Source organism: Thamnophis sirtalis, unplaced genomic scaffold (genome assembly GCF_051295495.1).
Source record: "Thamnophis sirtalis isolate CommonGarterSnake01/CBP01778 unplaced genomic scaffold, rThaSir2_p1.2 scaffold_10, whole genome shotgun sequence".
NCBI classification, from domain to species: domain Eukaryota; kingdom Metazoa; phylum Chordata; class Lepidosauria; order Squamata; family Natricidae; genus Thamnophis; species Thamnophis sirtalis.
In genome coordinates, this window is record NW_028261390.1 from 57,850,696 (window position 1) to 57,865,252 (window position 14,557).

The 14,557-nt window shown below is 35.9% G+C and overlaps 1 protein-coding gene across 1 annotated transcript in view; it reads right to left on the reverse strand.

Annotated features, from left to right (window-relative positions):
* FSTL5 (follistatin like 5) overlaps positions 1 to 14,557 on the reverse strand; it is a 356,407-nt gene that overhangs the window by 315,239 nt on the left and 26,611 nt on the right. The window contains exon 2 of the mRNA XM_087724670.1: positions 3,834 to 3,974. Coding sequence (XP_087580796.1) covers positions 3,834 to 3,956 — 123 coding nt within the window. The 5' untranslated portion in view covers positions 3,957 to 3,974. The remainder of the gene's footprint in view (positions 1 to 3,833; positions 3,975 to 14,557) is intronic.

Consider the following 14,557-nt stretch of genomic DNA (forward strand, 5'->3'; position numbering starts at 1 on the left):
ACTTCTGAAGGCAACCTCTGTTCCATTGGTTGATTGATCTCACTGTCAGAAATTTTCTCCTTATTTCTAGGTTGAATCTCTCCTTGATCATTTTCCATCCATTTTCCTTCTCTGGCCTTTAAGTGCCTTGGAAAATAGCTTGTCAGAAGGTAGGACTTTTTCTGAATTTGTTATATATGAGATATTCCTAATATCATAAGGTCAAGGAAGCTTAAAGCATTCAAAATCCAGGTCCTTGGCTGAAAGACCTTGGGGAATGAGAGGAAGAAATACTCTACAGGAAACAGTCAAGAGACGGAGGAGTCTCCTGGGGCTTAACAGAAAAAGAAACTTAGGAAGGTCCTGCCATAATTTATCAAATAGTTAAAAGTGATCATGAAAAATTGCACTTTCAGACCTGCAAGATTCTGTTAGGTCAGGCCCAAGTCCAAAAAAATGACAAATCAAAATCCAATCAAGTCCAGTCTTTTGTTTGCATATACCAAATGGGTAGCATATTGCTAAACTGAAGTTATAACTTTCTAACTTACATACAGCCTAAGATATATCCTAACAGATGTAGCTAAGGATGTGATGTAGCTACTCTGAATCTTTCCCCACATCCCCAATTCAGCTCAAAACTGTATATAGTACCTTAATCTGGGCCTCTGTCTTGGAAATCTCTACATTGTCAAAACTTCTATCCACAAGGTCCCCAGGTTGCTATTCCATCACACTTACATTAAAGAAGAATTAGCTCATCTAGTTGTGTTCCTTGTGTGATTAATCCCAGAGGGCTGACATCAATCTTACAAGTCTTATATTTTCTTTCAAAGAAATTTCAAGAATGGATTTCAGTTCTCAAGGAGCCCCATTAAAGATCTGGCCGCTGTGGTTTGTTGATGAAATAAGCCATGAACAAGGCCACAGTTTTAAGGTGGCGCAGTGGTTAAATGCAGCACTGCAGGCTACTGCTAGATCAGCAGTTCAGCGGTTCAAATCTCACCGGCTCAGGGTTGACTCAGCCTTCCATCCTTCCGAGGTGGGTAAAATGAGGACCCAGATTGTTGGGGGCAATATGCTGACTCTCTGTAAACCGCTTCGAGAGGGCTGAAAGCCCTATGAAGCGGTATATAAGTCTACTGCTATTGCTATTAATAATAGAAATTATTTTCAATTGATTAATACAAATCAGTTGCAATTACTACTATTATTTACATACTTAAGAATTTGGAGATTGTCATCCTTGCTCTGGACTTCACATCAGGCTCAACATGATCCCAGTTCCACACAGTTAGCTGTGTGGCAATGCCAGCCTTGTCATTTCAAGCCATTCATATTTTGACATCAGTTAAATTATGTGAGCCCCAATCATGCCCCTTCAATTCATATAATCCTACTCTTCTAATATATTATACTTTCCCCACCTCCTTCCAACTTATTTTGTTTGTAGTTTTGTTTAGTAATTTTTTTTAAAGAAATCTGGAAATAAATGTGGTATCTTTCTTCTAATTATAAAAGAATGATGAAATAATATATTTGCATTTCTTTCTAAGTAAAGTATTAAGTACTTAAAAGCACTAAAAAAAAGCAATTTTAAAAAAAGGCTTCTACAATCTCTTCATTTTTCTACTTTTAATACAGAAGTAAAATGTATTTTAAGAAAGTGTTTGGGAAGCTCCCTGTTGGGAGAGTGAGTGCGTTCAGAGAAGCGTTGTGAGAGTTGTGTTGGAGAACACACAAACCAGCATACAGCATACTGCAGTTTAAATAGACTTTTACTTTCGTAAAAATAGAGGTATCAGAGTCCATCAAACAATCCAAGTCATACACGGATAAGACAGTCAGTCATCAACGTCTTTCAGTTAAGGGATAATCCAAATAACATAGTCCAGTATCATATTATCAGTTCAGTACTCAAAGTTTGCTAGCAGTTACAAAACTTACAATAGCTCATGGCACTTTCTAACAGCCAGCTTCCAAAACACTCAGATCAGATCAGCCCAGCATCTAACAAACAGAGAGCTAACATTCATTCTGGCTCCCTCTTATGGCCAATTGAGAAAAACAGCAACCAACCACATTTTACAGTATGATTTAAAGAAACAGGTACAACATTGTTACATGATTTATATATTGCAAACCCAACCGTTAGATTATATTCCTAACATTCTCCCCTTTGGGTAGGACAATATATAAATCTTACAATCTTAAGCTGTATTTCTCGCAACAACGTTTATGCTTTATATTACCTTGGGCCTTAGTAAAATGACCTGCGATGTTATCTTCAGACATACAATACTCCAATGAAACTAATTTATTATTCACACTTTGCCTTACATTCAGATATCTTATATCAGTTTGTTTTGACCTAGTTTTTACAGCAAGATTGGATGTTATCTGAATTGCTGCTTGATTGTCTTCATAAACAACAATAGGTTCTTGTACACTAATTCCCATATCCGGTAGGAGTTGTTTGTAACAAACTACATCTGTACATAATAATGACAAACATGAATATTCAGCATCCATAGTTGTTGGACTTAAATGTTTTTGTCTAATAGACCGCCATCCAATTAGTGCTTTTCCCAGAAATACAACAAACCCTGATGTTGATTTCTGTGTAGACACATCTGTAGCAAAACTTGCATCAGCATATGCAGTTAAGCTCAGATCATTCTTAGGTTCTAAATACAATGCATAATCCATCAATTGCTTAAGATATCTTAATATCCTCTTAGCAGCTTGCCAGTGCCTTTCAGTAGGTTCAGCATTAAACCTGGCTAATTGATTTACACTATATGCTATGTCAGGCCTTGACCAATTACTCAGATACAATAAGCTACCAATCAATGATTGATAAATACCTTTATCAAACACAGGGCTTTTTACATCATCATGGCTAAATTCCTGACCCATTGGAGTTTTAGCTGGTTTACACAGTTCTATCCTAAATGTTCTGAGTAGCTGGTTAATCTTCTCAGTTTGTGAGATTTTGTGTCCTCCCCTAGTTTTATCTATCTTTAACCCAAGATATTGCCTAATCTTACCAAGATATTTTATACTGAACTGCATCCTTAACAGTGTTATAATCCTCATAGCTTCTTGCTCAGTTTTAGTGACTAATGCTATGTCATCAGTGAACAATAGCAACAATGAAATCACACCATTACTTTCTTTCTTAAACAAACATGGATCAGCCATGCCAGCTTTAAAACCCATCTTAGTTAACTCTTTAACTATACATCGATTCCATTCATATCCTGATTGCTTCAAGCCATACAGACTATTTTTCAATGTTGCAATAGTGCATGAAGATATGCTGTCTCTACATCTAAATGATTAACTATATATTCATCCTTAGCTGCCCACACTAATGCTGCATGTAATGTTGTAGCCTTTAAACTAGGTGCAAAGACCTCATCATAGTCATTGGCTGAGTGAGCAAACCTTGGTGCAACTAACCTGGCTTTATGGGTTACAGTCCCATCTACACTATTTTTAAGTTTGAAAATCCATTTACAACCAATGGCATGTTTACCTGGTGGTAACTTTACATTCTCATATACTTCTAATTTTTTCAATGAGTTTAATTCCCTTTCCATTGCATCTTCCCAAGCTTTCTGTTCCTTACCTGGATATAGAGTTAATTCTTGGTAATTAGCATTCCTAATAGAAAGCATTCATATGATATGAAACATAGTGTGGTTTTCTAAGTTGTATTTTTCCATTTTACTATGCTAAACAGCAGTTAATGGGAAATGCATCTGATATTCTCAAATAATATATTTTTACCATTTACAGGAATAAAATTTAGACTTCCAAAGCCAATAATTTTGATGCATTAGCAATACCTTGTGGCGTAATCGCATAAGAGCTTGAAATGATCTGAAGTCATGTCCTTCTTTTACTGGCCATCCTTTTGCACTCAATAAAATGTATCCAATAGAAGAAACAATTGTCCACCACATCAACATATTTTCAATATTTTCTTCCTAAAGGAGAAAGTAAATTTGTTATTGCCAGAATCATATATAACAAATAAACAAATAATTATTTTAAGTTGAATGACACATCTTATATTGAATAAATATTAATAACCAATAATACAATCACTAAGAAAAATAGAATTGGGATCTAATATAACAAGTTTACACCTACATATGATATCACATATATTCTAATCAATATTCAGAATGTATATCTTATAACAACTAGAAAAAATAAACCAGCATAATCACCAGAAACAAATGAACCAACCAAGAAAGACATCAATGATGTAGAAAATATTCAAGGGACTAAAAAGGTAGATAACAGCATAACCTCTTTTGCTTATAATCACATCATTTTGTACTTATCTTCTGCATTATTACGGATAGAATATTTAGTAAAGAATATTAGTGATTTTCCCATCAGATAAGCTGCTGCATTGAAGCTCTTAACCGGAAGTTCATTTGTGGGAGAAAAAATGATTTTTTAAAGGAATCAATAGAAATGGCTACTTAAAATTTAAAGTGCCAAAGTTCCCTTTCTTTCCAGGCAAGAGTATATATTTTAACTTCTTATTAGATGTGGTCCTAGTATAAATAGTTTCCTTAAGGGCTTCAGTATGATAATAAGCATTACCATATTGATGAAAAAGGATAGGCAGGCCAAAGCAGAGAAACTGGTGTCAAAAAAGGAAGAGGAAATGTGACTGAACTGTAGACCAAAATATTGGAATTAATAATTGAATTAAAACAACAACAACAAACCCACACATTTGTTGGAATAGCATGTTAATGGTGGAGTGAGTTGAGCATTCCATGTATTCCCCGAATAGAAGGACAGTCTGTAGCTAGTTATAAGAGCAATTGGCTCTGGATGTATAGCTATTTTCTGTACCAACCAACATCCTAAGTGAGAATACATTTCTGTGCTAAGCAGAATCTTTACACTCTACATAGAATACTTGTATTCTAAATAGTTAGCTAGGGTAATTAATTTTCATTAAAATGAAAGTTATTGCCTTGGCTTCCTAATTCCAAACACTTCTTACTGAGCCTTATATTCCCTCATTTGCGCTGCTTGCTTCCACTATACTGTATCTCCAGCTCATATTCCAGTCAACTGTTCAGTTTTTTTATATTTAAACTGGCATAAAATCCTAAATCTGACAAAAGCAGAGAAAGAAGTTGGTACTTTTCAGCTCAGAAACTAAACTCAGAATGTCAAGACGCTTAGCTCTTTGTGCATGGTACCTTTGCATCGGTATAGAATTACACCAATTTAAAATAAATACCTTAGCTGCCTGTCTCTTTATGTATTCTTAGTGCTTGTATTAAGCAACAGGTATAAATCAGTATCATGCTGAAAGTATTCAGTAGATACAAAGTCATTGCCATTTCAAGCTGCCTACCTATTTCCTTTGATACACTACCTATCAGCGTAACTATTCCAGTCACAGAAAAAGCTTATTAGAATTGTGCATTATACCTTGAACTAATATGCAACCTGTCCCTGCTTGGTAGGCATGTATTTTTCCTTCAATACCCTTTCTCTTTCTACTTATCACAAGCTGGGAACTAATAGCAAGGGTTAGTAACATTCAAGGGAACTCATAAACTTAAAGAAATTATTCATATGACAGATACTGAATGTTGCTATGGTCTTGGTTTCCATTTTTGCATATAAGTACAATAATAAATAAATGTAGATATGCACCCACCATATACTATACAGAGATTCTTGACTTCAACTTGACTTCAATTAGAAGGTTCCTTTACAAAGAAATTTGGCTTAAATATTTTTTAAACTTCCTGGTTTAGGCAATAATACTAGGTAAACAAAATTGATTGATGCTACATTGTCTAGTGGCAAAACTGAATTTATCTCTCTAAAATATGGCAGATTGATTTCTATTGGATTCTATAATAAGATCAAAATTTTATCCAGTTAGACATGTTGTATAGCAATATATGGATTTATTAGGATAGCTAGTGAAAAATACAAAGCATCAGTTTCCAAACATTATGTGGGATTTGTCCCCCAGATCAAACTGATTTCTGAATCTAGTAACTTAACAAAAACTCAAATTAATAGTAATGTACTGCAAGTATAATAATCACATGCCAGCTTATTGAATTATTTAGGTGCTTTTCAATTAACCTTATATAAATAATCATACCTAATACAATCCTTTTAATGAATAAAACAATATTATGCAAATAAGAAAGTTATAACTTTCCTAGGCAAGAATAAACAGGTTGCCTAGAACACAATAGTCTGACTAGGAGTTGTTTTCCCACAAATGGAAATAGACTGATATGTAGCTTCAATTTCAAGTTTCTGAAATATGAGATAAAATCTCATATATATTTTCTCACAAAAAATTGCTAAAGGTTGATCTTGTTCAACATTGGACTACAATGCAGAAATGCTACAGGCTACAAATGCAACAGCTAGAAAGTTATCTTGGAATCTTTATCCACTAAAAGAAGCTGCACGTATCAGATACCTCTGGAGAAAAAAAGAAGATTGCGGCTGAATTTTTCTCAGCACTCAAAGCGCCCTCAGTGATATGAGTGTATTGCTTCTCCAAACATAATCCAAATACTGAAAATAAAATAAAAAAACTGTTCTATTTTGTATCTTTTGGGAATCCAGTTGAATCTTTCTTCCTTCCTTGCTGTTTTTTTTTTAAATCAATCAATCAATTAGAATAGAGCTGGAAGGGACCTTGTAGTCTTCTAATACAACACTACAGCATATCAGATAGATGGCTGAGCAGTCTTTTCTTAAAAACCTCCGGTGATGAAGCACCAACAACTTCTGAAGGCAAGATGTTCCACTGGTTAATTGTCCTCACCGTTAGGAAGCTTCTCCTTAACAGAGCCAAGGTGGCGCAGTGGTTAAATGCAGCACTGCAGGCTACTTCAGCTGACTGCAGTTCTGCAGTTCAGCTGTTCAAATCTCACCGGCTCAGGGTTGACTCAGCCTTCCATCCTTCCGAGGTGGGTAAAATGAGGACCCTGATTGTTGTTGGGGGCAATATGCTGACTCTGTAAACCGCTTAGAGAGGGCTGAAAGCCCTATGAAGCGGTATATAAGTCTAACTACTATTGCTATTAATTCCAGATTACTTCTCTCCTTAATAAGTTTCCATCCATTGTTTCTTGATTTGCCTACTTTGAAAAATAAGTTCACTCCCTCTTCTTTGTGCATATTGGAATATTGCTATCATATCATCCCCAACCCTTTTTCACTCTAGGCTGATCATATCCAATTCCTGCAACTGTTCTTCATATGTTTTTATCTCCAGGCCCTTAATCATCTTAGTTGCTCTTCTTTGCACTTTATCCAAAGTCTCAACATCTATTTTTGTAAGGTGGCGACCAAAAATCAATGCAGTATTTCAGGTGTGGTCTTACTAAGACTTTATAAAGCAGTACTAATACCTCAAGTGATTTTGATTCTGTTCCTCTGTTTATACAAGCAAGGATTATGTTAGGTTTTTTAGCTGCTGGCTCACATTCTCTCTACTTTGACATTTTCCATGTTCCATTTCACAGTATTCTTTATTTTATTTGTATCAACCCACAAGTCCATGTCTAAAATTCATTCAATCATAGCAATGTTTTTCAATTGCTTGGGGCAGTATCAGTTCTTAATTTAATACAGAGTGAGAAATCCTGCCTGCTCCTCTCCTAGTCTGAGCTAGTCTGAGACTGTCTAGCATAATTAGATATTACTAATAGATTATTAGATATTATTAATTAGTATATAATTAAGCATACTCAGACTAGTAATTGGATGAATCTTCTTTTTTTTCCCCTTCTCCAAAAAAGCTGTAATTGCAGTACCCCCACAAACCAATCTGACAAGATGATTATATTGTTGGTGTGGCTGCCAGTAATTCTAACTCTGAGGAGAAGAGAGGTTTTATTAAAGGCAGAAAGAAAGGCTTATATAGCCCAGGTTAGTTGCCATAAACTAATGTTGTCATGTCTCTTAAAGTACCCTCTCAAACTGAGGCAGTCTGAAACATCTAAAAGACAGGATAAATGCACAAGTCCACATACATGTGAAATTCAGTGTCTTTTCACAAATGAAGCACTCATTTAATAACTGGGAGTGGTGTTTGCTGCTATGTGGAGGCAATGTTGGGCATGCTAATATGACCCAGGGAAGAGGATTGAAAAGCTGTGTCCCAGTCCAGCATCATTCATTCATTCATTCATTCATTCATTCATTCATTCATTCATTCATTTCATTTCATTTCATTTCATTTCATTTCATTTTGCTCCTAATCTCAGCCAAGTGAGTCTGGGTGCTTACAGTTCTAAAACGATTAAATGATTAAACACAATAAAACAATAAAAAACATCCACAAATTACATACAGCAGCCAAGATAGTTTGCCAAGTAACAATATATCCAAAAAACAGGACCTTCAACACATTCCAATCTTCAGGCCCAAGTACATAACCACATTTTTAAAGTCTTATGAAAGACCAATGAAATTGAGGCCATTCTAATAACTGAAGTGGGGGAGTTATTCCGTAAAACAGGGGCTATAGCAAGAAGGATTATCTTGTAATTCCCACTAGCCAATACTTTTAGGGTGACAATTTCCGTAGCATGCCTAGTCTGTTGGATCAAATTGGTTGGATAGAGACTCTTGGAAAAAGATGGTCCCTAGGTAACCTAGTCCCAAGCCATGAAGGGCTTTAAAGATGACAACCAGGACCTTGCATCCAGAAACAGTATATTTCATGTAGTAGTGTACGTATGTGGCATCATTCTGCACCAATTGAAGTTATGAATCCTCTTCAATGGCAGTTCCATATAATATACGTGGCAATAATCTGAGCAAGAGTTTTCAGGGGCATGGATGGTGGTGAGAAGAGCTCCCACTCCAAAAATGGGTACAATTGGCACACCACCCAAACATGTGCAAATGCTCTCCTAGTCTGCCCTTTTGAGCCTAGGGGGAACTCCAGATTGCACATACAGTCGGTCTGGGGCAGTGCCACCACATCCATAGCTATAGAGGGAAGATCCTTTTCTCTGGAACGTCCAATCATCCAGTATTTTTTTTTTATAACTGCTGGTTTCCTTTGAACCATTTTTTTTCCAATCTGTTTTCTGGCCTCTTCATCTGCTTTTCATTGGTTGGAACTGTGGCTTCTAGGGCTTTTTTTAATGGGATGGTGAGTGATTGACTGGTCAACCTAGAGAATGCAAAGTAACCAGTTCATGCCTGGCTTTTCAGGTGCAATTGAAATAGCTTTGTTCTTGTCCTTCTGTAGCTTGTTTGCAAATAATTGCCTTTTGGGTGGTCATTGCTTCCAGAAAATTTCTAAAAGTCACTTCCTTTCCTCCCCTTCTTAGGGTAGTTTACAACTCCTATCCTCAATCCCTAAACCTCTTTCTCAGACTCCAGCTCTTCAGCAGCATTTTCCAACTGGCTGCATCTTGGCCATACACATTGGATGACAGCTCTGATATCAGTCAAAAAGAAAAAGAACAAACAGAAAATGCAATACATGGAATAGCCAAGCATTTGGTGTGGTGGTGGGAGATGTCTTTCATGTGCTGGTTGGCATTGGGTGGGACTGGAATTCTAGCTGATAGAACTGCCAATTTCAGTCCTTACAACGTTGCATATTAAAGCTGAATGGACAGCACTTGGCACACAGCCCCATTCCAGGTGCACGATAAGTTTATGTGGTGGAAGGCAGCAAGATATAGAGCACAATGTTTTTTTTCTGCTGACTCTGGAATGCATGTGCAGTAAGGCAAAGAGTTGTAAAATGTTATGTGCCTTGCTAGCTCTGCTAAAGAATTACCAACAGTGATAAAGTAAAGGGGAAATACTGTGGTTTTTCTGATGATTACATTCAAGTGGAATGAAGAATAAATAGGTCATGTCCTTCTAGATGCACGGGGAAGTGGAAAGGATTTTTTTTTTTTTAAAAAAAAGGAGGGAATGATGTGAGTGTTAAACTGTGAGCCAGTAGTAATTGCCATCTCATTTGTTTTTGTTTTATTTTGCATTTTTTTATTTTTAAACATAAAAAACAACATAGAAAAATTCTCATCCATTACATTTGGTTACAAGTGTTTTTGCATCCATATTCTCAATTACATATACAATCACAGATTTTCCGTCTCATATAACTAGATATCTCACTTTCAACATATATTCATTTACGATTAATATTTCTTTCTTTTCAATAAACCTAATTCCCTTACATTCTTGACTGTCTGTTTAATAACAATATACCTTTATATAATCGCTTATCCCATTCTGAATATTTTTACAATATAAAAGAATTTACCAACTGTTTATAATTACAGTATATATCACTATTTTCAATTATGTATAATCCTACCAATCATCCATCGAGTATGCTTATGTTCATTATTTTCCTTGTACATCGTACATTCAAACAAAAATATTATTCATCCATCTCATTTGTTAACCATCAGTTTACCTGGGGATTATCTGACCAATGGAGACTAAGGTCTTCCCTAGAATACAAGTGGAGTTTTTTATCGTTTTCTAAGTCATAGATGTTTTTCTTCACTCATTACAATGTCCCTATTAGTTTACAGAGCTTCTTTCTCACTGTAAAGCCATTAGGCCGATGCAACGGACATGCATGCCCCCGCTTTGGTGAAGGCCTACCATGGCTGATATCCCTTGAGACCACACCCTGAGTGTCAGACCCAGGGGAAGGGCCCTGCTGTGAGGGATAGTGTTATGGCCCAGCAGGTTGAGCTGCTGATGGAGTCGGATAGCGAGGAACAATATGAGTCTGCCAGGGACGATGTGGAGAACCCTGGACAGGATTCAGACTCAGAGCAAGGACCAGAGAGGCTGGTTGGCCACCAGGAGGCGCCTGAGCCATGGAGCAGTGGGGAGGATTCAAGGCAGTTTGTTCCTGATGCAAGACTAAGACAGGCGGAGAAACAGAGCAGCAGCTCCGGAGGCAGACTAATTAAGCCCAGGTGGTTGAGACTTGGCCCCTCCCAAGAGAGTATATAAGAAGTTGGGAGAGGTCATTTGCAAGACACAACTGTTTGAAACAGTATTGGAATACTTTGTCTGTCTTGTATCTGTGCCTGTTGGATTTTGGGTTGCTGCCAACTATTGTTGTATGTGAGTCTTGCCTGGGCCTTCAGCCAAAGGAGTTGATAAATCCGTGATTAAAGAGTGGCAAACAGCCAAGCCTGTGTCTGATTTGCAGGTTGGAGGGGGGATTAGAACACCACCTATCTACCTATCTATCTATCTATCTATCTATCTATCTATCTATCTATCTATCTATCTATCTATCATCTAGGTAGTTATCTATCTTATAGCTATCATTTCTCTTCTGTACTGGTGCAGGAGAAAAGGAAATTATTATACTTTTAGGCCTCTGATTCCATTGCATTTTACCTTATTAAGCATTTAATATGAACATTAAAGAACATTCAAGTTAGGACCAAGTTTGCCTAAAGTCCCAAAGGTCTGGTTGCTACAACTATAACTATTTGGAAGAACATTATTTTACATTCTGTCAAAGTCATACTAAATGTTCATTAAATTTAATGCATGCTTTATCTCCAAGATGATCAATTCTTCCTTTAAAAGGGATTGAAAGGGAGTTCAATTAATCCTGAAACAATATCTAATTTTTATTACATCTTTGATGTGTATACCATGGCTGGCATATTAATGCTACTTTTCCTTAAGGACTGTGGGCCTTAATAAGAAAGTTATTTTGATTAGATTAGTGAGCTGCTTAATTCAATTTATTTCTATTCATTTCTTGGAATACTGAACAATACTATAATTTAGGACTATATGCTGAACCAAAATGTTTTCTTGGCCCTGAGCAAACAACTGATGCATTCTGCATAACATTATTATCATGGAAAACAAAACAGAATGGATATGGTACACTAAACAGCAGATATCCTTAAAGTGTCCTCCATAAAGTTCTTCTGTCTTCGGAAAGCCTTTGAAAACACAGCACAACTTTACAAAGACAGTACAGCGGTACAGTTGGTACTGTATGAACTGGAGCTAGATGAACAAATGTTGGTGCTTGCTGGGGTGACTGAGAATCTCCAGGATGTGGCCAACAACCTCAGAGTCTGGGGTTGCTTGCCATCCCACAAGGCAGGGGGAAGGTGGCAAAGTGGGGGGGGAGGTAGATGGAGGTATTTCTTACCTAAATGAGGGTTGAGGCGGGAAAGGACTGTGCCTGAAATGACTTGAATTGGGGTGGGAATTCATTTAATGATTCATAGTTGTCATTAACGACTGAAATGGGGAATGCCAGGATTGCTGCTTTAATTCGGTGTAGTCATCTTACTTTATGACTTAAATGTGGCATTAAGTGGAAGACTACCTGTACCATTGTGTACTAAGTAAAATGAAAAACAAACTGCAATTCAATTTATTTATTCTTATGGCCTAATATTATCATTTTTTACTGGAAAAAAATAGAAACAATTTTAATCACTATTCAAAATGAGCATCCTATCCTAGAACAGTAATAAATGACGATATATTACGGTTCAATACAGAATCCTTGTTTATTATGTTGAATGTTTATTACATATTAATAAGAATCATTGGGAGCTGGATGGTGTAAAATTTGAGAAATAAATGTTAATAGTAATCTGTGATACTTATGAAAAAACTAACATACTGTATACAACAATCCTACTATATAATCAAGAGTAAAGGTATATTTCAAATCCCAAAGGTGCTTTGTCAAAAGGATGGTGCAGTGATGGAAGAATTAGTTCTGACAGGAATGGGAATGGTGGGGATGGAAGGATCATATTCTTTGCTCCATTGAGCCCACCATCTAATGAAGTTTCCTGGATAAGGAGCAAAATGTCTTCTTCTTCCTCGAGATTAAAACAGTCCAGTTGAAAAAGCACCTTTGAGACAACTATGACCTGGATGACTGAGAATCTCCACAGATATATATTCTAACTCATTCAGCCATTAAAAGCACCAACTACCATAAATGATAAAATGAAAGCAGCAGATTGATATACAAAATCAAAAGGCTACTTCATTTAGTTTACCCTCAAGCTTTCAAAGACTTAGAGAACGTATTTGCTGAAGAAACATCCAGATGTGGTTTGCTTTATTTTAGTTGTTCAATTTATTCTAGGTACTGTCAGATTCCAGAATGATTGTAAAATAAGACCAAATGAAATAAAAGTACAGTATACAATATAATAACAAAGAACAAGAAAGTGAGTAAAGAACAGATGTTAGGTCTATAGGTATAATTAAGTATCAGTGTGGTGATGAATTAAGCTCACCATTTATTTCCATGCCTAATATTAAAAACCAACGTACAAGGCTAAAATATCAATTAATTTAAGTGAAGCAATGATTTCACCCAAATCCTCTAGTTTTTGTGGTAGACTTAAAATGAGCGTAATAACAGCAGAAACACTTCAGGCCTAACCCTTCACATTTTGCTGTTGGGATATAATTTCAAAGTGATTTTTTTTCAATGCTCCAAGGAGAGAAATATGATAAAAGTATTACACTTCAGAAGCCTCGAAGAGTTTTTTTTATAAAATAGACTTGACTTCTGTCTGTTGATCTTATTTACCCTTAAAACTCTACAGCTCATTTTTATGAAACTGTAGTATTTACCAACAACAAGACTTGTTATCAAGACCACTAGATAGAACCAAACTCTAGCAGTTGCCTTTTCTTTCTATTCTAAATATAGTTTATTTTTGATACTTACTGTATATAAGTGATAGGATTTGCAGTGATGCTACCATTGCAAGTAGCATTTTACATCATTTTAATGTTAATTTGACGGGTTCATATTTGGTAAACATTCTGACATTTCCATAATTTCTTTTTTCTGTTGAAAGGGCAGCCTCTGATGGCAGCAGTAACATTTTTCATACTTGTGAAGATCTAATTATATCTGATTTATACAGGGTATATTTGGCTTTTATTTTCAGTTATGTTTCCAAATGTAAGAGTGGAAATAAATATAGGTGAAGTTCAGATCTAAAGACTGCTGGGATAGGTGAATTTCAGTTGAGTTCAGCAGATGGCCAGATATACAATTTCTCCCATGTCAATGTAATTTTAATGCTGTTCATTGAAAGGCAGAACTGCAAGCCATTGCTTCTGTTTTATCGTTCCAATTTAGTTCCCTTTCTCTTTTTCTCTCTTTATAAGTGAATATTGTCTCTATAGGAGACACAAAATTTATACAAGCTAACAAATTCAAACAAAACCAAACAACAATAATAAATCACAACTGTACACAACCAATCTTTAAAAAAAAAACAAAAACAAGACACTCCATAGAATTGACTTAAAAAGGAAATTGGAAGTTAGACAGGGATTCACGTGAAAAGAAATAGTAAGTAATGAAAAGGAAGCAGACCAAAGTTTAGACTTAGAATAACCAAAGGAATAGTTGAAATGAGATATAGTAATGAGAATTGCCAGGAGTGAAAAATCAATGTTTTAAAAGATCTGTTTTTTACAATTTGTTTAATAAATAAATTCCATTTGAAGTAGTAGTAGAAGAAGAAAGACTAAG